General features: G+C 51.2%; 1 protein-coding gene across 1 annotated transcript in view; it reads left to right on the top strand.

Moving 5' to 3' along the window:
• LOC144511126 (aminopeptidase N-like) overlaps nucleotides 1-26,051 on the top strand; it is a 109,012-nt gene that overhangs the window by 75,377 nt on the left and 7,584 nt on the right. Inside the window, exons 12-16 of the mRNA XM_078241104.1 lie at nucleotides 5,867-5,997; nucleotides 12,331-12,386; nucleotides 14,823-14,970; nucleotides 19,803-19,894; nucleotides 24,877-24,987. Of these exons, the coding sequence (XP_078097230.1) occupies nucleotides 5,867-5,997; nucleotides 12,331-12,386; nucleotides 14,823-14,970; nucleotides 19,803-19,894; nucleotides 24,877-24,987 (538 nt within the window). The remainder of the gene's footprint in view (nucleotides 1-5,866; nucleotides 5,998-12,330; nucleotides 12,387-14,822; nucleotides 14,971-19,802; nucleotides 19,895-24,876; nucleotides 24,988-26,051) is intronic.

The raw sequence follows: 26,051 nt of genomic DNA, 5'->3' as shown, positions 1-26,051 counted from the left end.
CTGAGTTATACTTCGCCCCTCTCACCTTGAGCCCGTGACCCCTCGTGATCGTCACCTCCGACCTGGGAAAAAGCTTCCCACTCTTCACCCTATCTATCCCCTTCATAATCTTGTACACCTCTATTAGATCTCCCCTCATTCTCCGTCTTTCCAGGGAGAACAACCCCAGTTTACCCAATCTCTCCTCATAGCTAAGACCCTCCATACCAGGCAACTTGCCAAAAAAATTGTAAGCAACGAACAAGCTGTGAAAACAGGAGCGAATCGCCTCCATTTTTTGATAAGCTTCCACACGCAATCATCCAGCACTTAATGCACAAAAAAGAGGCCAAGTGTGACTTACGCCAGTAGGGGGAGTGGACGGAGTCTGTTCTTGCTGGGAAGCTGGCTGCTGACTGCAAGGGGTGCTATTGCACATGCACCTTGATCGCAGTGTACTATATAACCCTAACCTTGATCCACCTCCCCCCCTCCCCCAAGCATCATGCTGCTCCCCCCCCTCCCCCCCCCAGCTGACCTCCCTAGCTGATCACTGCCCTGATTCCACCCTCCACAAATGATCTCTGTCTCAATACTGCCCCCCGCCAATTCCCACCCCGGTAATTTCCCCAGGCCAATCCCCTATGCAGAGTATACCCCCGCCTCTCCATCATTGCCCTGCCCCATCATTGCTCTGTGCCACATATTGGTCCTGCCCCCTCCCATTAGGTTCCGTCCCTTGGCACTGCCGGTGCACCAGTGGGCAGTGCCAGGGTGTCTGGTGGGCAGTGCCAGGGTGTCCATGGGGCACTGCCAGGCTGGCACTGCCCAAGTGGCACTGCCTAGCCTTGCCCCCACCACCTTGTAGGCCTCAATGGCCTCCAGTCCCACTGGAGAGGCCATTACATCTGCTCCTTGTCGCTGGGGACCATCTGTGATCCTCGCCGGTGAGGACCTATGTTAAAGCAAGTGAGTCCAGACCAGACCGTCCAAGGCTCACTAATAATATGAAAATAGAAATTGAATATGAAAATCAGCCTCGCACTCTTTCTAGGCGTGAGGCTGATTCCACCGGCAAAATGCAGCCGGTAAGATCGCTAGAGACAAGAAACGGGGCACGAAGCCAAATCTTCGCCTGTCGCCCGATCTTACTGGCTCACCGCACTGATCGACTGGTGTGATGAGCTGGGACGATTCTCCCCAGTGACTTTGCTTTGCTGTCTTGGAAATAAAACTCCGCAGGTCTGGCAGCGTCTGTGGAGGGAGAAACAGAGTTAACGTCCAAGTCCGTGTGACTCTGCTGCCTGTCTTGCTGAGTTTATCCAGCATTTTATTTATTTATTTTTTATTTCCAGCATTTGCAGGATTTTATTTTTAGTATATTGGTGATGAACCTGTTTGAAGTTACAGGCTGGCTCCAGGCTCCTCAACGTACAATTATTGGAATTAACAACTTTAAGTACTATTTTTAAAATATTTCTGAAAATTACCATCTAATTTTATATTTCAAGCTGGTTTTCTTTTTTTTTGTTAATTTCTGCAGCTTCTTAAATTTTGTCCAATGTTTTGACCTAACACCAACCTTCAGAGAATCACAGAATTGTTCTGACGAGAAAGTGGCCATTTGTTGCATTGGGTAAAAATTAGACATTTTTCTATCGATTTGATACTATCCATAACTTCATTATTTGGCCGATGCATCTTTCGCAATGATTATTTCTCACTGGAATAAAATTTGCTGAGAATTACGAAACATCTCCTGACAGTTCTGCCTTTGTATCACCACTGGCCTTCCACTCAATCTAGTTTCTTGGTTCACATTAGCCAACTCTCCTTTCACATCCTTAAGTTTTTTAAAATTTATGTTTAAAACACTAGCTTTGACCCACACTTGTCACCTTCAAACTGAATGTTACTTTCTATCAGAGAATGCTTGCTGTCGCCAGAGGCTCCTTTATTCTGAGGCCATTAATTAATCCAATCCCATTGCATCTTACCAGCTCTAAAATAGCCTGCTTTTGAGGTTTATAAGATGCTAATGGGGATTGACAGGGTAGATATGGAGCGGATGTTTCTGTCTTCACTGTGAGTGCTGCTGTGTCTGCACTGTGAGTGCAGCTCTGTCTTCACTGTGAGTGCTGCTGTGTCTGCACTGTGAGTGCTGCTGTGTCTGCACTGTGAGTGCTGCTGTGTCTGCACTGTGAGTGTTGCTGTGTCTGCACTGTGAGTGCTGCTCTGTCTGCACTGTGAGTGTTGCTGTGTCTGCACTGTGAGTGCTGCTCTGTCTTCACTGTGAGTGTTGCTGTGTCTGCACTGTGAGTGCTGCTCTGTCTTCACTGTGAGTGTTGCTGTGTCTGCACTGTGAGTGCAGGTCTGTCTTCACTGTGAGTGTTGCTCTGTCTGCACTGTGAGTGCTGCTGTGTCTGCACTGTGAGTGCTGCTGTGTCTGCACTGTGAGTGCTGCTCTGTCTGCACTGTGAGTGCAGCTCTGTCTTCACTGTGAGTGCAGCTCTGTCTTCACTGTGAGTGCAGCTCTGTCTTCACTGTGAGTGCAGCTCTGTCTTCACTGTGAGTGCTGCTGTGTCTGCACTGTGAGTGCTGCTGTGTCTGCACTGTGAGTGCTGCTGTGTCTGCACTGTGAGTGCTGCTGTGTCTGCACTGTGAGTGCTGCTGTGTCTGCACTGTGAGTGCTGCTGTGTCTGCACTGAGTGCTGCTGTGTCTGCACTGTGAGTGCTGCTGTGTCTGCACTGTGAGTGCTGCTGTGTCTGCACTGTGAGTGCTGCTCTGTCTGCACTGTGAGTGCTGCTCTGTCTGAGTGAGAGTGCTTTTGGAATTAGGTGAAACAGGCAGCAGAGGCTAGGGAGAGTGCTGATTGGTCAGTAAGGGAGAGTGCTGATTGGTCAGTAGTGGGTCAGGTCAGTAAGTCTTTACAACTTTATCACTTTTTATGGTTTGAAGCTACATGTTGTGGTTTAAATCAGTCAGGGCTGGGATTGGTTGGACAAGGACAAGGAAAGAATGGCTTAATTAGTGCTAAATTTAATAACTATTTATTTTGAAGTGATCGATTAATTAACACTAGAAATGTCAGTCAGTGGGTGCAGTGCTCGAACTGTGAGATGTGGGAGGTCCGTGACGCTTCCAGCGTTCCGGGTGGCTACATCTGCAGGAAGTGCACCCAATGGCAGCTCCTCACAGACTGCATGGTTCAGTTGGAGCAACAGTTGGATGCACTCGGGAGCGTGCAGGTGGCGGAAAGCATCACAGACAGGAGTTACAGAGACGTGGTCACACCCAAGGTGCAGGCAGATAGATGGGTGACTGCCAGAAAGGGCAGGCAGTCAGTGCAGGAATCCCCTGGGGCTGTGCCCTCTCTAATGGGTTTACCGCTGTGGATACTGTTGGGGAGGATGGCCTAATCGGGGAAAACAACTGCAGCGGCCAGTGCAGTGGCAGCACGGCTGGCTCTGTTATTCAGCCGGGGTGGGGGGTCAAAGCACAGAAGAGCAATAGTCATCAAGGACTCCATAGTCAGGGCACAGATAGGCACTTCTGTGGTCGTGAAAGAGACTCCAGGATGGTTTGTTGCCTCCCTGGTGCCAAGGTCTGGGATGTCACTCAACGGCTGCAGGGCATCTTGAAGGGGGAGGGTGATAAGGCAGAGGTCATGGTACATGTTGGTACCAATGACATAGGTAGAAAGACGGACGAGGTCTTGCACCAAGAATTCAGGGAGTTAGGCGATAGACTAAGGAGCAAGACCTCTCGGGTTGTAATCTCTGGAGTCCTCCCAGTGCCACGAGCTAGTGAGTACAGAAATAGGAGAATAGTGCTGATGAATGTGTGGCTTAAGAGTTGGTGCAGGAGGGAGGGTCTTAGATTCCTGGACCACTGGGACCGTTTTTGGGGAAGGTGGGACCTGTACAAGCGGGACAATCTGCAATTGAACCAGAGCAGGATGAACATCCTTGCTGGTGGATTTGATAGTGTTTTTGGGAAGAGTTTAAACTAGTTTGGCAGGGGGAGGGGACCCAGACTGTTAACAGAATAGGGACACGGTATAACATAGAAAAACAATCAGGTCTGAGGGAATATAGCAGGAGTAAGTTTCAAAGGAATAAGACAAGACTGGAGGGCCTGTATGTTAATGTCAGGAGTACTAAAGGTAAAATGGATGAGTTAAGGGCGAGGATTGACAGGTGTAATTATGATATAATAGCCATCACAGAGACGTGGCTGAGTGAGGGGCAGGATTGGCAGCTCAACATCCTGGGATATAGAATCTTCAGGCGAGACAGAGGAGGGGGTAAAAGAGGAGGAGGCGTTGCAATATTAGTTAAGGAGCAGTTACTGCAGTCAGGGAGAGATGATATCTTGGAGGGGGCATCGAATGAAGCTTTGTGGGTAGAGCTTAGGAATGAAAAAGGGACAGCTACGTTCCTAGGTGTTTATTATAGACCCCCAGATAGTCAGCGGGAAATTGAAGAGCAAATATGTGCACAATTCGCAGAGGCGTGTAAAAATAATAAGAGGGTAATTATATTAGGTGACTTCAACTTTCCCAACATTAATTGGGATGGACATCATGTTAAGGGCTTAGATGGAGTAGAGTTCTTAAAATGTATAAGGAAAACTTCTTAAGTCAATATGTAGAGGATCCAACAAGGGAAGGAGCTGTGCTGGACCTAATTCTGAGAAATGAAGCCAGACTGGTGGTTGATGTGTTGGTGGGGGAGCATTTTGGTGATAGCGATCACAACATAGTTCAATTCAAATTTGTTATGTGTTACGACACAGAGGTTAATCCCCTTTACCGCACGTCGTAATCTGTTACAATTATTTGGGAAGGTATTAGCTGTTCTTAACTAACATTGGACGTTCATTAACATCAAGGCCTGACATTCACCGTAAGTGAATAATTAACAAGGTATTTTATTTAGATAACTAGGAACTTTAACTAAACCAGGAACTTTTGAATTAAAGGAAGTTTTTGACTGAAATGCTGTTCGGATAAAGGACCATGCATTACTAAAACAGTAATAACCGAATCTTAGTCGCTCTCAAATAAATTATATAAGAACATAAGAACTAGGAGCAGGAGTAGGCCATCTGGCCCCTCGAGCCTGCTCCGCCATTCAATAAGATCATGGCTGATCTTTTTGTGGACTCAGCTCCACTTACCCGCACGCTCACCATAACCCCTAATTACCTTACTGTTCAAAAACCTATCGATCCTTGCCTTAAAAACATTCAATGAGGTAGCCTCAACTGCTTCACAACCAGGTCTGACAGCGATTGGAAGTTTGGAGTCCTTTGGTCATTGTCCGCTCTCTAAAAACGCTGTCTGATTTGGTTCTTTCTGATGGTTAGAGGGTGACTTATCTGAAGCTGGCAGAGTTAAGAACCAACTGCTCCAGTCGGTTCTCAGTCGCAAAATCTTTCTCACAAGTTCCCATTCATAATTCCTGTACTCCATCCTACAGAGTAACTTAAGGGGCTTATAAACTACCCTTACAAGTGACTCCTTACCCTTTCTATTACTTATCTGTACCTAATCGGTTCTATACCATGCTCTGCTCATCTCATGTTTGCATTAATGTCATCCTTCACTAATAGGTTAGCCCACCACCTTATCCCGGCTTCCTGACATTCACTCTAGCCCTTGGTTGTTGGGAAGTTGAATATTGGAAGAATGTTTTACTCTGTTGGGTGTTGAGGGTTTTTTTTACTGAATATCTGTTACTCCCCACATTCCCACAAGTTGTGCAAATCCAACTGACACCATGGTGACATTTCATCAAATCAGTAAAAGAATAAAAATGTCTCCTTTGTCTCAATTACAAATTCAGCTCTGGTATAAATAATTTGTTCTAAATCCAACTGCAGAGAACTCAAAAATGATTTCTAATGGAAAGGATTGGATCTTGGCCAACATTGATGTTACCGGATATTACAGAGTGAATTATGATGAAGGGAACTGGGAAAAACTTGTGCAGACATTATTATCAAATCACACAGTGAGTACAACCTTTATCATTGGCTTCATAAACAACATTACGCTTATTATTAAGGAATTGACAGGAAACGTGATACCTGAAATGGGAAAAACTAGTAGTTTTTTGGTTATTAAGCAAATAGATTAGAAACTGGTCATTTTACAATATGGATGTTTAACCAACTTGTTCTCAATTCATCTTCACTAAATTATCGAAGATATCAGTGGAATTTTAACTTGAAATTACTTTCTGTTCAAACAAGTTAGTTCCCGCTGGACAGGGGCAGCAATAAACACATCCGACAAAAGCAAAATAGTGATAGTTCTGATCAAGGGTCATTGTTGATCTGAAATGTTAGCGTATTTCCCACCCAACGTATTTCCTGCATCTTCTGTTTTTATAGAAAACTCTGTGTTCTTGGTTCCACGAGGAAATGTTTCTCAAGAACCTTGAAGAGCCTCACCAGTTGTTCTTCCCTCAGGTTCAATGAGGTTCCCAATGACCCTGATTCATGAGGACGTATTTGTTTTAGTCTAGTGAACCTCTATTGCAATTCCCCTATGGCAAGTATGTCCTTTCTTAGATAAAGGGACAGAAACTGTGCACAATATTCCAGATGAGGTCTCACCAAGGCTCTAGATAACTGCAGTAAGACATCTTTATTCCTGTGCACAAATATCCTCGCAATGAAGGCTAATATGCCTACTGCCTTCCTTTATGTAACTAAGGAACAAGGACACCCAGGTTCCTTTGGACACCTGCACTTTCCAACTTCTCACCATTCAAGAAATATGCTGCCTTTTCGGCTGGGATCCGCCCACTCCGCCGCGGCTGGGATTCTCCGACCTTGCCCGGGGCTGGGATTCTCCGACCTCACCCGGGACTGGGATTCTCTGACCTCGCCCGGGGCTGGGATTCTCCGGTCTCGCCCGGGGCTGGGATTCTCCGACCTCGCCTGGGGCTGGGATTCTCCGACCTCCCCCGGGGCTGGGATTCTCTGACCTCGCCCGGGGCTGGGATTCTCCGACCTCGCCCGGGGCTGGGATTCTCTGACCTCGCCCGGGGCTGGGATTCTCCAGTCTCGCCTGGGGCTGGGATTCTCCGACCTCGCCCGGGGCTGGGATTCACCAGTCTCGCCTGGGGCTGGGATTCTCCGACCTCGCCTGGGGCTGGGATTCTCCGGTCTCGCCCGGGGCTGGGATTCTCCGGTCTCGCCCGGGGCTGGGATTCTCCGACCTCCCCCGGGGCTGGGATTCTCCGGTCTCGCCCGGGGCTGGGATTCTCCGACCTCGCCCGGGGCTGGGATTCTCCGACCTCGCCTGTGACTGGGATTCTCCGACCTTGCCCGGGACTGGGATTCTCTGACCTCCCCCGGGGCTGGGATTCTCCGACCTCACCCGGGGCTGGGATTCTCCGACCTCGCCCGGGGCTGGGATGCTCCGACCTCGCCCGGGGCTGGGATTCTCCGGTCTCGCCCGGGGCTGGGATTCTCCGGTCTCGCCCGGGGCTGGGATTCTCCGACCTCGCCCAGAGCTGGGATTCTCCAGTCTCGCCCGGGGCTGGGATTCTCCGACCTCACCCGGGACTGGGATTCTCCGACCTCGCCCGGGGCTGGGATTCTCCGGTCTTGCCCGGGGCTGGGATTCTCCGGTCTCGCCCGGGGCTGGGATTCTCCGGTCTCGCCCGGGGCTGGGATTCTCCGACCTCGCCCGGGGCTGGGATTCTCTGGTCTCGCCCGGGGCTGGGATTCTCCGACTTCGCCCGGGGCTGGGATTCTCCGGTCTCGCCCGGGGCTGGGATTCTCCGGTCTCGCCCGGGGCTGGGATTCTCCGGTCTCGCCCGGGGCTGGGATTCTCCGGTCTCGCCCGGGGCTGGGATTCTCCGACCTCGCCCGGGGCTGGGATTCTCCGGTCTCGCCCGGGGCTGGGATTCTCCAACCTCGCCCGGGGCTGGGATTCTCCGACCTCGCCCGGGACTGGGATTCTCCGGTCTCGCCCGGGGCTGGGATTCTCCGGTCTCGCCCGGGGCTGGGATTCTCCGGTCTCGCCCGGGGCTGGGATTCTCCGGTCTCGCCCGGGGCTGGGATTCTCCGACCTCGCCCGGGGCTGGGATTCTCCGGTCTCGCCCGGGGCTGGGATTCTCCAACCTCGCCCGGGGCTGGGATTCTCCGACTTCGCCCGGGGCTGGGATTCTCCGGTCTCGCCCGGGGCTGGGATTCTCCGGTCTCGCCCGGGGCTGGGATTCTCCGGTCTCGCCCGGGGCTGGGATTCTCCGGTCTCGCCCGGGGCTGGGGTTCTCTGACCTCCCCCGGGGCTGGGATTCTCCGGTCTCGCCCGGGGCTGGGATTCTCCGACCTCGCCCGGGGCTGGGATTCTCCGACCTCGCCCGGGGCTGGGATTCTCCGACCTCGCCCGGGGCTGGGATTCTCCGACCTCGCCCGGGGCTGGGATTCTCCGACCTCGCCCGGGGCTGGGATTCTCCGACCTCCCCCGGGGCTGGGATTCTCCGGTCTCGCCCGGGGCTGGGATTCTCCGACCTCGCCCGGGGCTGGGATTCTCCGACCTCGCCCGGGGCTGGGATTCTCCGGTCTCGCCCGGGGCTGGGATTCTCCGACCTCCCCCGGGACTGGGATTCTCCGGTCTCGCCCGGGGCTGGGATTCTCCGACCTCCCCCGGGACTGGGATTCTCCGGTCTCGCCCGGGGCTGGGATTCTCCGGTCTCACCCGGGGCTGGGATTCCCCGGTCTCGCCCGGGGCTGGGATTCTCCGGTCTCGCCCGGGACTGGGATTCTCCGGTCTCGCCTGTGACTGGGATTCTCCGACCTTGCCCGGGGCTGGGATTCTCTGACCTCCCCCGGGGCTGGGATTCTCTGACCTCCCCCGGGGCTGGCATTCTCCGGTCTCGCCCGGGGCTGGGATTCTCCGGTCTCGCCCGGGGCTGGGATTCTCCGACCTCCCCCGGGACTGGGATTCTCCGGTCTCGCCTGTGACTGGGATTCTCCGACCTCGCCCGGGGCTGGGATTCTCCGACCTCCCCCGGGGCTGGGATTCTCCGACCTCGCCCGGGGCTGGGATTCTCCGACCTCCCCCGGGGCTGGGATTCTCCGGTCTCGCCCGGGGCTGGGATTCTCCGGTCTCGCCCGGGACTGGGATTCTCCGGTCTCGCCCGGGGCTGGGATTCTCCGACCTCCCCCGGGGCTGGGATTTTCCGACCTCGCCCGGGGCTGGGATTCTCCGACCTCCCCCGGGGCTGGGATTCTCCGGTCTCGCCCGGGGCTGGGATTCTCCGGTCTCGCCCGGGGCTGGGATTCTCCGGTCTCGCCCGGGGCTGGGATTCTCCGACCTCGCCCGGGGCTGGGATTCTCTGACCTCGCCCGGGGCTGGGATTCTCCGGTCTCGCCCGGGGCTGGGATTCTCTGACCTCGCCCGGGGCTGGGATTCTCCGGTCTCGCCCGGGGCTGGGATTCTCCGGTCTCGCCCGGGGCTGGGATTCTCCAGTCTTGCCTGGGGCTGGGATTCTCCGACCTCCCCCGGGGCTGGGATTCACCAGTCTCGCCTGGGGCTGGGATTCTCCGACCTCGCCCGGGGCTGGGATTCTCCGGTCTCGCCCGGGGCTGGGATTCTCCGGTCTCGCCCGGGGCTGGGATTCTCCGGTCTCGCCCGGGGCTGGGATTCTCCGGTCTCGCCCGGGGCTGGGATTCTCCGGTCTCGCCCGGGGCTGGGATTCTCCAGTCTTGCCTGGGGCTGGGATTCTCCGACCTCGCCCGGGGCTGGGATTCACCAGTCTCGCCTGGGGCTGGGATTCTCCGGTCTCGCCCGGGGCTGGGATTCTCCGGTCTCGCCCGGGGCTGGGATTCTCTGACCTCGCCCGGGGCTGGGATTCTCCGACCTCGCCCGGGGCTGGGATTCTCCGGTCTCGCCCGGGGCTGGGATTCTCCGGTCTTGCTGTCATGGCGGTGGGCCAATGAGGTTGGAGAATTCCGGCCTTTGATTTTTTCTACCAAAATGATAAACTTCACACTTACATCAAACTCCATCGGCCATGTTTTAGCCCATTCGGAGGCACGAGGCTGAATATATTATTTAAATATATTTAAATCGTCATTTAAATAGAATTAGCGAGCCTGGAACAGACTCATTTGCCTCTGTGACATCACTGGGGAAGGTTCTCTCCAGCAAGGATCATGTACGGTTGCCAATCAATGGGAACCAGACGTGATGGTCTCACCTATAGAACTGGTAGTCATTGACACCCTCTCTGGAGGCTGGGGGTTGGGGGATGCCCCTTGGGCAGTCTCAGCCTGGCACTGCCCACTGTGCACCTTGGCGTGGCCAGCCCGACACACTGGCACTGCCCACTGAATGCCCTGGCACTGCCAACCTGACCCACTGGGCACCGGGCAGTGACAAGGGGGTGAAGCCTGAGGGGGCAGAGCCTGAGGGGGTGGGGCCAACTGAGTGTGGCAGGGCGAAGGGGGAGGAGCTGCACACGCTGCAACAGTGATCAGTGGGGGGAGGGAGGGTCACGATTGTTCCGGGTGGGGGTGGAGGGGAGATGCCTGTGATCACACGGAGTTGGGGGTAGGGTGTTAGCGTGGATTGGGGATTGGCTATCCGACAGGAAGCAGAGAGTCGGAATAAATGGGTGCTTTTCTGGTTGGCGGATGGTAACTAGTGGCGTGCCGCAGGGATCGGTACTGGGGCCTCAACTATTTACCATTTATATAGACGATCTGGAGGAGGGGACTGAGTGTAGGGTAACAAAATTTGCAGACGACACAAAGATAAGTGGAAAAGTGAATCGTGTGGAGGGTGTAGAAGGTCTGCAGAGAGATTTGGATAGGCTGAGTGAGTGGGCGAGGATCTGGCAGATGGAGTATAACGTTGACAAATGCGAGGTTATTCACTTTGGAAGAAATAATAGCAAATTGGATTATTATCTAAATGGAAAGAAATTACAACATGCTGCTGTGCAGAGGGACCTGGGGGTCCTTGTGCATGAGACGCAAAAACCCAGTCTGCAGGTGCAACAGGTGATCAAGAAGGCAAATGGGATGTTGGCCTATATCGCAAGGGGGATAGAATATAAAAGCAGAGATGTCTTGCTGCATCTGTACAGGGCATTGGTGAGGCCGCAGCTGGAATACTGTGTGCAGTATTGGTCCCCTTATTTGCGGAAGGATATATCGGCCTTGGAGGGAGTGCAGAGAAGGTTCACCAGGTTGATACCAGAGATGAGGGGTGCTAATTATGAGGAGAGACTGAGCAGATTGGGTTTGTATTCGTTGGAATTTAGAAGGCTGAGGGGAGATCTTATAGAGACCTAGAAGATAATGAAGGGGCTGGATAGGGTAGAGATGGAGAGATTCTTTCCACTTAGAAAGGAAACTAGAACTAGAGGGCACAGCCTCAAAATAAAGGGGGGTCAGTTTAGGACAGAGTTGAGGAGGAACTTCTTCTCTCAGAGGGTGGTGAATCTCTGGAATTCTCTGCCCACTGAAGTGGTGGCGGCTACCTCGTTGAATATGTTTAAATCACGGATAGATGGATTCTTGATCGGTAAGGGAATTAGGGGTTATGGGGATCAGGCGGGTAAGTGGAACTGATCCACGTCAGATCAGCCATGATCTTATTGAATGGCGGGGCAGGCTCGAGGGGCTAGATGGCCTACTCCTGCTCCTATTTCTTATGTTCTTATCATTCTGGGCGGGAGGGCGTTTGCGATTGACTGTGTGTGTGTGTGTGGGGGGGGGGGGGGGGGGAGCAGGGGGGGAGTTGTGGGGTGCTGGGCCACAAAGGTCTGCTATAGCAGCAAAGGCAATGGCGCCCTCTGCTGTATCAGCCAGCCTCTGGACGATTTGGGCCCTGCCCACTCCCCCTGTTGCAGAAGGCAGATTGAGGTTTTTTGGAACTGAATGCATAATATTTGACTGGTGGCCTTCCTGAAATAACGGATCGGAAACTCTCCCTTTTTCTCGTTCGTTATGGACTTAGAATTTCTTTGGTATGATTTCTCCCAGTATTTCTCAGCTTTCGTCACAATGTATTTTCAAAATGAAGCAAAGCAACAAAGTAGATTTTCCAAATCTGCATCTCCTTCATTGTCTCAAACCTTCAATGAACTGGATTTGCTGATTACAGAATCGCAAAACCAATTTTATCACAGTTAATTATCAATTTTAAACCAATTTTATCACAGTTAATTATCAATTTTAAACCAATTTTATCACAGTTAATTATCAATTTTAAACCAATTTTATCACAGTTAATTGCTTCTTTTCCATCCCAGTTGGGTTTGAATTTACTGCACAATTCTGCAATTACAAGTGCTATATTGTAACATTTTCTTTTATAGACTTTACCAGTCATAAACAGAGCCCAGATAATGGCTGACTCCTTCAACCTTGCAAGGTAAATTACTCCTTACTTGATATATGAGTGTAACCCGAACGCAATCCTGTGTGGTGAAAGACAACTTTATTAATATGATAACTGGAAATAATATTAGAGCTTTTGGTGAAATATTCAAAGCATTTTCTATTAAAAAGAGGATTTTTTTTCTGTTAATATATGCGATGTGGGCGTCGCTGAGGGCAGTGCTGGCTTGCTATCCTTTATTGCCCATCCCTAATTTGAGAGTCAACCACATTGCTGTGGCTCTGGAGTCACATGTAGGCCAGACCAGGTAAGGACGGCAGATTTCCTTCCCTAAAGGACATTAGTGAACCAGATGGGTTTTTATGAAAATCAGCAACGGTTTCATGGTCAACATCAGACTTTTATTAGATCCAAATTTCATGGATCCAAGTTTCGTCATCTGTGGTGGTGGGATTTGAACTCCGCTCCTCAGAGCATTAACTTGGGTCTCTGGCTTATCAGTCCAATAACAATACCAGCACATCACTGCTGTCTGTGTTCATATGCAGCAAGACCTGGACAACATTTTGGCTTGGTGCGATAAATGGCAAGTTACATTTGTGCCACACAAGTGCCAGACAATGATCATCTCCAACAAGAAAAAAATCCACCATCTCCCTTTGACATTCAATGAATTACCATCATTGACTCCCCCACTCATAGTTTCTAAGTTACTTAGAAAATCATATGACTGGACAAGGTCAATCTGGCTCACACAACAGCCTGCCCACGGAGCATGGCCAAGCCTCTTTACCCCAGCCTGTGCACTCACTGTCAAAATATGGGTAAGTTCAGTGAAAGCTCTGCAAGGGTTATGGTTAGGGTTAGGGGTTAGGGTTAGGCTTAGGGGTTAGGTTAGGCATTAGCGTTAAGGTTAGGCATTAGCGTCAGGGTTAGGGGTTAGGGTTAGGCTTCGGGATTAGGGTTAGGCATTAGGGTTAGGGGTTAGGTTAGGGTTAGGGTTAATCCTAATTCTAATGGCTCCTTCAATCACAGGCTGTATTCCCCCAGCAGTTTCTGCTGATAGATGCACTAACCCAGCAGCAAACACGGGAGAGAAACATTCTCTGATTGGAAAAGCAGTGGCAGTGGGAGGACCAGCATGGTGTGTGCACTCTTCACCTTTGACCCACCCTCTCACACAGGTGCCAGCCCAATGGAATACAGGGGTTAAGAGACAGAGCTGAGGCTGGGGAGACCCGGAGGAACAGCTCCGATGGTACTGGCTGTGGGTTTGGAAGGTGTTGCCAAAGGAACACTCATCAATCCAGTTTAGTTACTGCTCAATGGTAACCCTCCCCCAGATGTTGATAAAGGGGTTTCAATGATGGTAATGCCATTGAATGGGCGGCACGGTAGCACAGTGGTTAGCACTGCTGCTTCACAGCTCCAGGGACCTGGGTTCGATTCCCGGCTTGGGTCACTGTCTGTGTGGAGTTTGCACATTCTCCTCGTGTCTGCGTGGGTTTCCTCCGGGTGCTCCGGTTTCCTCCCACAGTCCAAAGATGTGCGGGTTAGGTTGATTGGCCATGCTAAAATTGCCCCTTAGTGTCCTGGGATGTGTAGATTAGAGGGATTAGCGGGTAAATATGTAGGGATATGGGGGTAGGGCCTGGGTGGGATTGTGGTCGGTGCAGACTCGATGGTCCGAATGGCCTCTTTCTGTACTGTAGGGTTTCTATGATTTCTATGAATGGCAATGGGGAGATGGGTAGGTCCTCTCTTGTTGGAGATGGTCATTGCCTGGCACCTGTGTGGTATGACTGTTACTTGCCACTTGTCTCCCAAGCCTGGATATTGTCCAGATCCTGTTGCATTTGGACATGGACTGCTTCAGTATCTGAGGAGTTGCGAATGGTGCTGAACATTGTGCAATCATCAGCGAACATCCCCACTTCTGACCTTATGACAGAGGGAAGGTCATTGATGAAGCAGCTGAAGATGGTTGGGTCTCGGACACCTCTGAGGGACTCCTGCAGTGATGTCCTGGAGCTGAGATGATTGACCTCCAACCACCACAGCCATCTCCCTCTGTGCCGGGTCTGACTCCAACCAGTGGAGAATTTTCCACCTGATTCCCATTTTGCTCGCACTCCTTGATGCCACACTCGATCAAAGGCTGCCTCGAGGTATATCCAGTTTCTAGTGCACAGGACGTACCTGGGCAAGTTTCCACATTGCTGGGTAGATGACAGTGTTGTAACTGTACTGGAACAGCTTGGTTAGGGGAGCGGCAAGTTCTGGAGCACAAGTCTTCAGTACTATCGCCGGGATGTTATCAGGGCCCATTGCCTTTGCAGCATCCAGCGCCTTCAGCCGTTTCTTGATATCACGTGGAGTGAATTACAGCAGCAGCGATAGTGTTAACAGCAACTTGTTATTGGGTGCTCGTTCCACATTCAATGGAGGAATGTTTTTTGTCACTGACAGAGCAAAGTATCGTACGACCACAGCGGCACTCAACACAACAAAGTATCTGTTCAAAGAGAGGGAATATATTCCCTGGGAGGCAGCATTGGGGAACCTGGCTTACTTTAAACTCATGTTTGATCGTACAGAGGTTTTTGGACCCATGAAGGTAAGGAATTCTGGAGAAGTTATTCATTTCCAGGCATTACATTCTCTTCATAATTGCTGAGTTCTTGTGGTTGGGATTTCTTTGAAAACTTGTCCTTCTATTATTTTGTGAAATAGATTTATTAGAATGCAGTAAAACATGAACTAAAGTTAAGAGAGGAGGTGTCTTCCATTACTTTACTGATGATTGAGATGAGACTGTGGGCCAGATTGGGATTTTGTAGACAGGACATAGCTAGACAGTTTTCCATTTTGACGGGTAGATGCCAGTGTTGTAATTCAATAGTGAGGCCAAGGACACAGCTAATTCCAGAGCTCAGTCCCTCAGTGCCAAAGCTTGGATACCGTTGAGGCCGATAGGCATTGCTGTATCCAATACCTTCAACTATTTCCTGGAAACGGAGTGAATCGAATTGGCAAAGGACTGGCGTGAGTTGGGAGTTGAGATGGATCATCCACTTGACAATTCTGGCTATAGATGGTTGCAAATGTGACAACCTTGTCCTTTCTACTGAGAAACTCGGCTCCCCCATCATTCGGAATGGAGATATTTATGGAGCCTCCTGCTTTTGATGTTTAATCATCCGGCACTATTCACAACTGAATATGGTAGGATTGTTTAAAAATCATTCAAGGAATGAGGGCTTTGCTGACTGGGTCAGCATTTATTGCCCTTCCCTGAGGTGGTGGTGGTGAGCTGCCTTCTGGAACCACTGCAGATCCTGAGGTGTAGGTACACCCACTGAGCTGTTAGGGAGCGAGTTCCAGGACTTTGACCCAGTGACAATGAAGGAACAACAATATATTTCCAAGTCAGGATGGTGAGTGACTTGGAGGGGAACTTGCAGGTGGTGGTGTTCCCAGGTATCTGCTGCCCTTGTCCTTCTAGCTGCTAGAGCTGTGGGTTTGGAAGGTGCTGTTGAAGGAGCCTTAGCGAATTCCTGCAGCGCATCTTATTTTTAAATTATCCATTTTACGGGACATGGGAGTCGCTGGCTGGGAAAGCATTTATTGCCCGTCAGTAACTGCCCTCCATTTCATTGCTGTGGATCTGGAGTCACATGTACACCAAAAGGATGGGTTTTTATGACAATTGACAATGGTTTCATGGTCATCATTAGACATTTAATTCCAGATTTTTATTGAATCCAAATTTCACCATCTGCTGTGGTGGGATTCGAACCTGGGTCACCAGAGCGTTACCCGGGTCTTTGGATTACTGTTCCAGTGACAATGCCACTATTCCATTCCCTCCCATAAATGGCATTGAATGTGAAGGGATGATGGTTAATTTCTCTCTTGTTGGAGTGAACCAATGGGTTGAATTTTCCCGTATATTCTTGAAGTGTTGGTACTGGCGAGAATTCTTCTGGCGCCAACAGTGAGGAAACAGCCAATTTTCACCCTCTTTAACAAATTATTTTTTTACACATGATTCTCACCACACCCGTGGTGGCGTGCCTCTGAATTGCTGTCCCCGGGAAAACATAATCCCCACAATCAATGCAGTGCTCCTTTTAAACGCCTTCCGAGTTCCAAGTCCAGTCGGAGGAACGGCTACCTGGAAGACAGCACCAAGATTTTTGGAGGGAAGCCTTACCAAACTCTGGGTTGGTGTGGAGCAGGGGCGCAACACACTGTGCCTGCGATTGTGTGGGTGTCCATCAAGCAAGGACACCATCCCGCTGGGAGGCAGTGGCTGCCATAGTGAGTGCCAACTCTGTCCATTAGAGGACAGGACAACAGTGCCAAAAGAAGATGAATGACCTTCTTCATACAGTCAGGGTAAGTCTGCTCCTCATGTCTCCCACTGCACCCAGAATACACCCTTCACACCTGCCCTGCAATCTCTCACCCAGCCATCTCACCAATTCCCAACACTTCTCATGGCAACCGTTCCCAGGAGATAATCTGCTCCTCATATCCTCACTCCCACTCAGGTCCCATGCATGCTTGACTTCTTCACCATCTCACCTGGCCGGACTCCCACCTACACTCTCCCCATCTGAGAAAGAACCGGTGTAAGGAGGCACGGCCAGCTGGGGTCATGCCCAAGCTGCGAGGAGCTGGAGTGTGCCTGTGCAGAGGGTGAGATGGGTACAAAAGGCAAAAGTGAGAACCCCCGAGGCACCCAGTCATGGTGCCCAGCCTCATGTGAGTTAACATTTTCCCCTTGTTTATACCCCTTGAAGCACGAATGTCACCTCGCTTCCCTCCGAGGTCAATCAGTCAACCAGCCCACAACATCCTGGTACCCTCTGGAGACCACAGACCCCAGCAGCTCTGAGGGAGACATCAAGGGAGTATCACAGCTATCACCCGCACCCTCCAGCAGCACAGATACTGGAATGACGAGTAGGTAGGCTCCTGGGTCACTCACTGGTGAGCACCTCACAGCAGAAGATCCAGAGCAGGCGGAGGCAGGAATATCCCAGGGAACCGGCACTCGGAGGGATGCCTGAGCCCAGTACTCTGCTGGCTCCAGTCATCCCAGAGCTGCAGGAATTATTTTTTATTCATTCGTGGGACATGGGCATTATTGGCTGGCCAGCTTTTATTGCCCATCCCTAGTTGCCCTTGAGACGATGGTGGTGAGCTGCCTCCTTGAAACGCTGCAGTCCCTGAGGTGTAGGTACATCCACAGTGCTGTTAGGAGGGAATGCCTGGAACTTAGAATAGCAGGAGTAGGCCATTTGGCCCCTCGAGCCCGCTCCGCCATTCAATAAGATCATGGCTGATCTTTTCGTGGACTCAGCTCCACTTACCCGCCCACTCACCATAACCCTTAATTCCTTTACTGTCCAAAAATCTATCTATCTTTGCCTTAAAAAGATTCAACAAGGTAGCTTCAACTGCTTCACTGGGGTTTTGACCCGGACGAGTTCCGGAACTGTCAGCCTCAGGTGTGAATAAACCCCGCCCCCTGAGCTTTTAATGATATTCACGATTGTGACCTCTGCATTGCACCGAGTACGGGGAGATTCTTGTCTGAAGTTGCACTGAAAAAACCATTATGATTTACACCAGTTTTCCCACGAACTCAGCACTTAGAACTTTTTTGGGAGAATTGCCCCCTCTGACGAAGGGTCATCCAGACTCGAAACATTGGTTCTATTCTCTCTCCACAGATGCTGTCAGACCTGCTGAGATTTTCCAGCATTTTCTGTTTTTGTTTTGGTTAGGATTATATTCACTGGAGTTTAGAAGAGTGAGAGCGGATGTCGTAGAAACTTCTAAAATTCTAACAGGGTTAGACAGGATGGAATCAGAAAGAATGTTCCTGTTGGTGGGGGAGTCCAGAACTAGGGGTCATAGTTTGAGGATAAGGGGTAAACCTTTTAGAACTGAGGTAAGGAGAAATTTCTTCACCCAGAGGGTGGTGAATGTGTGGAATTCACTCCCACAGAAAGTAGCTAAGGCCAAAACGTTGTGCGATTTCAAAAAGAAATTTGATATAGCTCTTGGGGCTAAAGAGATCAAGGGATAAGGGGGGGGGGGGGGGGGGGGGAAGGGAGGGTCAAGATATTGAATTCGATGATCAGCCATGATCAAAATGAATGGTGGAGCAGGCTCGAAGGGCCGAATGGCCTCCTCCTGCTTCTCGAGTTGTTTCCAAGTAACTTGCAATTTTTTGCTCGTTGCTAATTGTTCTCAAAAGAAATGATAGTGATTATTGAGTTAGAAGACAGTTGGTAGCAGTAGAGGGGTGTTTTTCTGAATGGAAGGCTGTGACTAGCGGTGTTCCACAGGGATCAGTTCTGGGACCTTTGTTGTTCACAGTATATATAAATGATTTGGAGGAAAATGTAGCTGGTCTGATTAGTAAGTTCACAGACGACACAAAAATTGGTGGAGTTACGGATAGTGAAGTGGATTGTCAGAAGATACAGCAAGATATAGACCGGTTGGAGACTTGGGCAGAGAAATGGCAGATGGAGTTTAATCCGGACAAATGTGAGATAGCATTTTGGAAGGTCCAATGCATGTAGGAATTATACAGTAAATGGTAGAACCCTTAGGAGCATTGACAGGTAAAGAGATCTGGGCGTACATGTCCACTGATCACTGAAAGTGGCAACGCAGATGGAGAAGGTAGTCAAGAAGGCCTACGGCATGCTAACCTTCGTCGGTCAGGGCATTGAGTATAAAAATTGGCAGGTCATTTAGAATATTGTGTACAATTCTGGTCGCCACACTACCAGAAGGATGTGGATGCTTTGGAGAGGGTACAGAAGAAGTTTACCGGGATGTTGCCTGGTCTGGAGGTTATTAGCTATGGGGAGAGGTTGGATAAACTCTGTTTGTTCTCGCTGGAATGCCGGAGGTTGAGGGGTGACCTGATAGAGGTTTACAAGATTATGAGTGGCATGGACAGAGTGGATAGTCAGATGCTCTTTCCTAGGGTAGAAAAGTCAAGTACTCGGGGGCATAGGTTTAAGGTGCGTGGGGAAAAGTTTAGAGGAGATGTGCGAGGTAAGTTTTTTACACAGAGGGTGGTGAATGTCTGGAACGCGCTGCCCGGGGAGGGGGTGGGAGCAGGTACGATAGCGGCATTTAAGGGGCATATAGACAAATACATGAATAGGATGGGAATGGAAGGATGTGGACTCTGTAAGTGCATACGGTTTTAGTTTAAGCAGGCATCCTGATCGGCGCAGGCTTGGAGGGCCGAAGGGCCTGTTCCTGTGCTGTACTGTTCTTTGTTCTCTTTGTTTTTGCTGCAGTCTGTGCTTCATTTATCTGATACGCTTCATTTGGTACCTGTACAAGTACCTGCCATTTGTCATGTTTATGTGGATTTATATCTAACACTTTGTTATTTGTGACTAATAGGATTACATGAAGCAACAGGTGACGCCTTTGTACTGTCATTTCAAAACCAAGACAGGGAATTGGACAAAATCTCCCACGGATCTGATGGAGCAGTGAGTATTGTCACTTTCAGGCTCGGAGTTCATAAAGGCTCAGAATTCATTCACCCTGGCACTAATAGACATTGCAAAGAGACAGTGCTCTTAGCAAACACACCAGGCAGTTAAGCTTCATCTCAGCCAATGGCATACAGGCGAGAGGAAGGTGTGGAAGTGAGGGGGAGGTTCATGCACAGTAACTGTTTTTTTGAGGAGGTAACTAAGTGTGTTGATGAAGGTAGGGCAGTTGATGTCATATACATGGATTTTAGTAAGGCGTTTGATAAGGTCCCCCATGGTCGGCTTATGATGAAAGTAAGGAGGTGTGGGATAGAGGGAAAGTTGGCCGATTGGATAGGTAACTGGCTATCTGATCAAAGACAGAGGGTGGTGGTGGATGGAAAATTTTCGGACTGGAGGCAGGTTGCTAGCGGAGTGCCACAGGGATCAGTGCTTGATCCTCTGCTCTTTGTGATTTTTATCAATGACTTAGAGGAGGGGGCTGAAGGGTGGATCAGTAAATTTGCTGATGACACCAAGATTGGTGGAGTAGTGGATGAGGTGGAGGGCTGTTGTAGGCTGCAAAGAGACATAGATCGGATGCAAAGCTGGGCTGAAAAATGGCAAATGGAGTTTAACCCTGATAAATGCGAGGTGATTCATTTTGGTAGGACTAATTTAAATGTGGATTACAGGGTCAAAGGTAGGGTTCTGAAGACTGTGGAGGAACAGAGAGATCTTGGGGTCCATATCCACAGATCTCTGAAGGTTGCCACTCAAATGGATAGAGCTGTGAAGAAGGCCTATAGTGTGTTAGCTTTTATTAACGGGGTGGGAGTTTAAGAGCCGTGGGGTTATGCTGCAACTGTACAGGACCTTGGTGTGACCACATTTGGAATATTGTGTGCAGTTCTGGTCACCTCACTATAAGAAGTATGTGGAAGTGCTGGAAAGAGTGCAGAGGAGATTTACCAGGATACTGCCTGCTTTGGAGGGTAGGTCTTATGAGGAAAGGTTGAGGGAGCTAGGGCTGTTCTCTCTGGAGCGGATGAGGCTGAGGGGAGACTTAATAGAGTGAACGTTCAAAGACTATTAGCTCGGGTGGATGGAGCTATTACAAGGGGGCATAACTATAGGGTTTGTGGTGGGAGATATAGGAAGGATATCAGAGGTAGGTTCTTTACGCAGACAGTGGTTGGGGTGTGGAATGGACTGCCTGCAGTGATAGTGGAGTCAGACACTTTAGGAACATTTAAGCGGATATTGGATAGGCACATGGACCACACCAGGATGATAGGGAGTGGGATAGCTTGATCTTGGTTTCAGATAAAGCTCGGCACAATATCGTGGGCCGAAGGGCCTGTTCTGTGCTGTACTGTTCTATGTTCTAAACCTTTTTTCTATTCATTTGTGGGACTTGGGCGTTGCTGACTGTCCAGCATTTATTGCCCATCCCCAGCTGCCCTTGTTCAGAGGGCAATTGTGAGTCAAACACATTGCTGTGAGTCTGGAGTCACATGTAGACCAGACCAGGTACGGACAGCAGATTTCCTTCCCTAAAGGACATCAGTGACCCAGATGGGCTTTTACGGCAATCGACAATGGGTTCATGGTCATCTGTAAACTTTTAACAGTCCGTCACGCATACTGTCTGTTCCGTCACCCAGACTGTCTGTCCCGTCACCCCGACTGTCTGTCCCGTCACCCCGACTGTCTGTCCCGTCACCCCGACTGTCTGTCCCACCACCCCGACTGTCTGTCCCGCCACCCCGACTGTCTGTCCCGTCACCCAGACTGTCTGTCCCGTCACCCATACTGTCTGTCCCGTCACCCAGACTGTCTGTCCCGTCACCCAGACTGTCTGGCCCGTCACCCGGCCGGTCTGGCCCGTCACCCGGCCGGTCTGGCCCGTCACCCGGACCGTCTGGCCCGTCACCCGGACTGTCTGGCCCGTCACCCGGTCCATCTGCTCCCCCCCCCACCGTCACCCAGTCCGTCGGCCACCCCCCCTGCCCCCCGCGGCACCCGGTCTGTCGCTCCCCCCCCCCCCCCGGCCCCCCAGCACAGAAACTGTCTGCCCCACCCGCTGCCGATGTGCCGCGTGAGCCGGTAATATTGTGGAATTGGGTTAATGTCTGATTTCTCACCTCTCGCAATCTCACCACCACCGGATATCCGGCACGATCAGCCTCACTCCCATATCCGGCGTGAGGCTGCATTCATTATTTAAATTGAGTTCTCGTGGAATTTAAATATAATCAGCAAGCTCGGGACTCAATCACCCCCGGACTCACTTCCTTTCGGGCCTCACTGGGAGAGGTTCTCTCTGGTGGAATGGAGACCATTTGAGGTCCCCAGGGAAGTCAAGGGCAAGGAGATGTGCCCCTTAGACAGTGCCAGCCTAACACCTGGCACTGCCAGCCTGGCACCCTGTCAGTGCCCAGAGGGCATCAGGCAGTGTCAACAGGGATGAGCCCAGAGCTACCAGGGGCGGGGCCAGACTGGAGCTGGCCAATCTGTGGTGGTGGGGAGGGGGGAAAGCAGTGTGCACTCTGCGATTGGTGGGGGGGGAAGGGAGGGTAGATTGGTCCAGCCAAGGGGGGGATTGCAATAAGCCATAGGCCCCACGGTAGCTGGGGCAATGGTGCCTTGTTTGGGTCTGGAGGCTAGCTGATAGACAGATCTCCACTGCTCTCACAGCAGAGGGACCGGTGCATGCGCAGTTGTGCCCTCCACTGCTCTCAGCCACCATTCGGATGATTTAAGCCCCACATCCTCCCCCTATTGATTTAACTATTATCAGTACAGAATTGTTCAGGTTCACTTGCTTTAGTGGCCTTGTGGGTGGACGTCCTCACCGGTGAGGATCATATATGGGCTCCCTCGAAGGGGACCTGTTGCAATGGCTTCGCTGGTGGGACTGCCGGCCATTGAGGCCCCTCCCAGGAGCTCGGGGTGGGAGCAATGCCGCTTGGACAGTGCCAGCCTGGACCCTGGCACCGTGGGTCTGGCACACTGGCAGTGCTCTCAGGGAACTGGTAGGTGGGGCCTACGAGGAGGGGGGGGGTGAGGTGGGGGATGGAGGGAAGATGCACACTCTGCAACCAGCGATTGACCGGGCGGGGATGGCGAACGATTTTCCCGGGGGGGGGGGTGTGAGGCTAGCGATTTCCAGGGCTTAGTGCCTAACAGATCACTCTCCGTGCTGTTGCACAGAGCAGAGAGAGATCTGCGCATGCGCAATGGCACCCTCTGGTATAATCTGCCAGCTTTTGGGCGAGCTTAGGCCCTGTCCCCTGGGCTTGCTTGCGGGAACAGATCTGGCTTCATTTTGTCCTCAGAGTGTGGTAAGTTTGGATTTTTAACTCGCCCAAAACATCAGCGCTATTCCCTCTCGCTCATTTATTTTTTAAGATTGCCCCCAAAGTCTCTGATTATTTTAAGGAAGAGGTAGATGGATTCTGGATAGGCAAGGGGGTGAAAGGTTATCGGGGGATAGGTAGGCATGTGGGGCTGTGAATGGCAGAGCAGGATTGAGGGGCCGAGTGGCCTCCTCCTGTTTCTAATTCGTATGTTTGTATCTTCAATGATTTGGATGAAGGGATCAGATGTTTGGTGGAGAATTTTGCTGATGCCACCACAATAGGTAAGAAAGTTAGTTGTCCAGAGAAGATAGAAGGTTTTCAAAGGGACATAAAGAGGTGAAGTGAACGTGCAAGGATTGGGCAGATGGAGTGTAATGTGGAAAATGAGAACTTGTCATTTTGACAAAAAGAATAAAAAAGCAGACTATGATTTAAATGGAGAGAGATTTCAGAATTCAGTGGTACAGAGGGATCTGGGTGACCTGGTGCATGAATCACAATAGTTAGTCTGCAGGTTCAGCAAGTGACTAGGAAGGCAAATGGAATGTTATAATTTATTACAAAAGGGATAGAATATGAAAGTGAGGAAGTTTTGTTCTGGTTGTACGGGGCGTGGGTGAGGCCACATCTGGAACCGTGTGAACAGTTTTGGTCTCCTTATTTCAAATAAGATATCGGGGGGAATTCTCCCGCCCCGTCCGCCAGGGGAATTGTAGCGGGCGGGGGTGGGGGGGCGGACCATGCAAAGGCCCATTCACCTGGGGTGGGATTCTCTGGTTTTTGGGAGAGGGCAGCCAATAATTGTGTTCGAAGCAGTTCAGCTATTTTATGAAAAGAGATTGAGTTGGTCAGGCCGATACACATTGGAGTTTCCAGAAACGAGAGGTTGATCTTATTGCCACATATAAGATCCTGAGGGGATTTGAGAGGGCGGATATTGGACCATGTTTCCTCTTATAAGAGAGACCAGAAATAGGGCAACAAATAAAGATATCTCCCTTGGAGGAGGGGTGAAGGGGATGGAAAATTGAGTTGAGACCACAACCATTCCTCCCATGATCTTATTGGAAGACGGAGTAGGCTTGAAAGGCTGTTCACATGGTTGGGACACGGTTGGGACACGGTTGGAGAATGGTTGGAGAATGGAGAGTGCGTGTGGGAGGGTGAGGAATGCTTTTCGATTTATTTGTTTTTTCATATCTTTAATAAAGCGGCTGAACCCTGTGGCTGACCTTTCACCCCGTGCACCCAGCACGCTGCTGTCTCCAAACTCTTTCTGATGTCACCTGTCACAATTCTGATTCTGGTTCCCTCCACCCAAAATCCAAATTCCGGCAGCACTTTTTCCTGGTTGTGTTTGTGCAAATTGGCCTGAACCCATTGGGGGATCCTGATCTGTGATTGGCCTGAACCCAGGGTCCTGATCTGTGATTGGCCTGAACCCAGGGTCCTGATCTGTGATTGGCCTGAACCCAGGGTCCTGATCTGTGATTGGATATTCAGGCCTTAATTTTCTGAAGTATTTAAATACCTTTGAATCGCGGCTTATTGTCGCTGTAAAAGTTCCGCGGTTTCTTTGGGTTTCTGTGTAAATCCCAATTCAGACAGAGTTGTTGGTTTTGACGTTCTCAGGTACAATGTGATTAACGCAGTGAGTGTCGCCTGTGGATACGGCTTCCAGGAATGTCAGGAGATGGCACGAGGCATGTACAGGAAGTGGATGGAAACAACTGGAGCTAATCTGTGAGTGTTTCACATTCAAATGGAGATGTAATGATTGAAATGTAGAAATTTACATAAAAGACCCAAATCTTCCGATATGTGGAGCATTGAAGCTGAGATACAAGTTGGAAGATGCATTGAGATCCTGTGGATGTTCTGGCACATTCCCTGAATTTCCTGGGAAGTTTAAACTTCCAATATGCTCAAACTCAAACTCTGCTGAGTTCAGTATCACTGACTCGGGTCCGAGACGGGAGATTTACCCAGGAAAAGGTTCGGCTGGTGAATTCCTGACCTAACTCGGATATTGGTCATTGTCCCTGAACTGAGCGCTATACTGACACCCACCCACCCCCCTCCCCCACCATTGCACTCACCCCCTCCCCATCTCCCTCCCCATCTCCCTCACCCCCTCCCCATCTCCCTCCCCCACCATCACACTCACCCCTTCCCCATCTGCCTCACTCCCTCCCCATCTCCCTCACCCCTCCCCATCTCCCTCACCCCCTCCCCATCTCCCTCACCCCCTCCCCATCTCCCTCACCCCCTCCCCATCTCCCTCACCCCCTCCCCATCTCCCTCACCCCCTCCCCATCTCCCTCACCCCCTCCCCATCTCCCTCCCCCACCATCACACCCACCCCCTCCCCATCTCCCTCACCCCCTCCCCATCTCCCTCCCCCACCATCGCACTCACCCACTCCCCATCTCCCTCCCCATCTCCCTCACCCCGTCCCCATCTCTCTCCCCCCACCATCGCACTCACCCCCTCCCATCTCCCCCCACCATTGCATTCACCTCCTCTGCATCTCCCTCCCCCTACCATCTCCCTCACCCCCTCCCCATCTCCCTCCCCCACCATCACACTCACCCCTTCCCCATCTGCCTCACTCCCTCCCCATCTCCCTCACCCCTCCCCATCTCCCTCACCCCCTCCCCATCTCCCTCACCCCCTCCCCATCTCCCTCACCCCCTCCCCATCTCCCTCCCCCACCATCACACCCACCCCCTCCCCATCTCCCTCACCCCCTCCCCATCTCCCTCCCCCACCATCGCACTCACCCACTCCCCATCTCCCTCCCCATC

The sequence above is a fragment of the Mustelus asterias genome, chromosome 24 (assembly GCF_964213995.1).
Source record: "Mustelus asterias chromosome 24, sMusAst1.hap1.1, whole genome shotgun sequence".
Taxonomy (NCBI): domain Eukaryota; kingdom Metazoa; phylum Chordata; class Chondrichthyes; order Carcharhiniformes; family Triakidae; genus Mustelus; species Mustelus asterias.
Note: the sequence above shows the minus strand (reverse complement) of the source record. Positions and strands in the feature narration are given on the sequence as shown.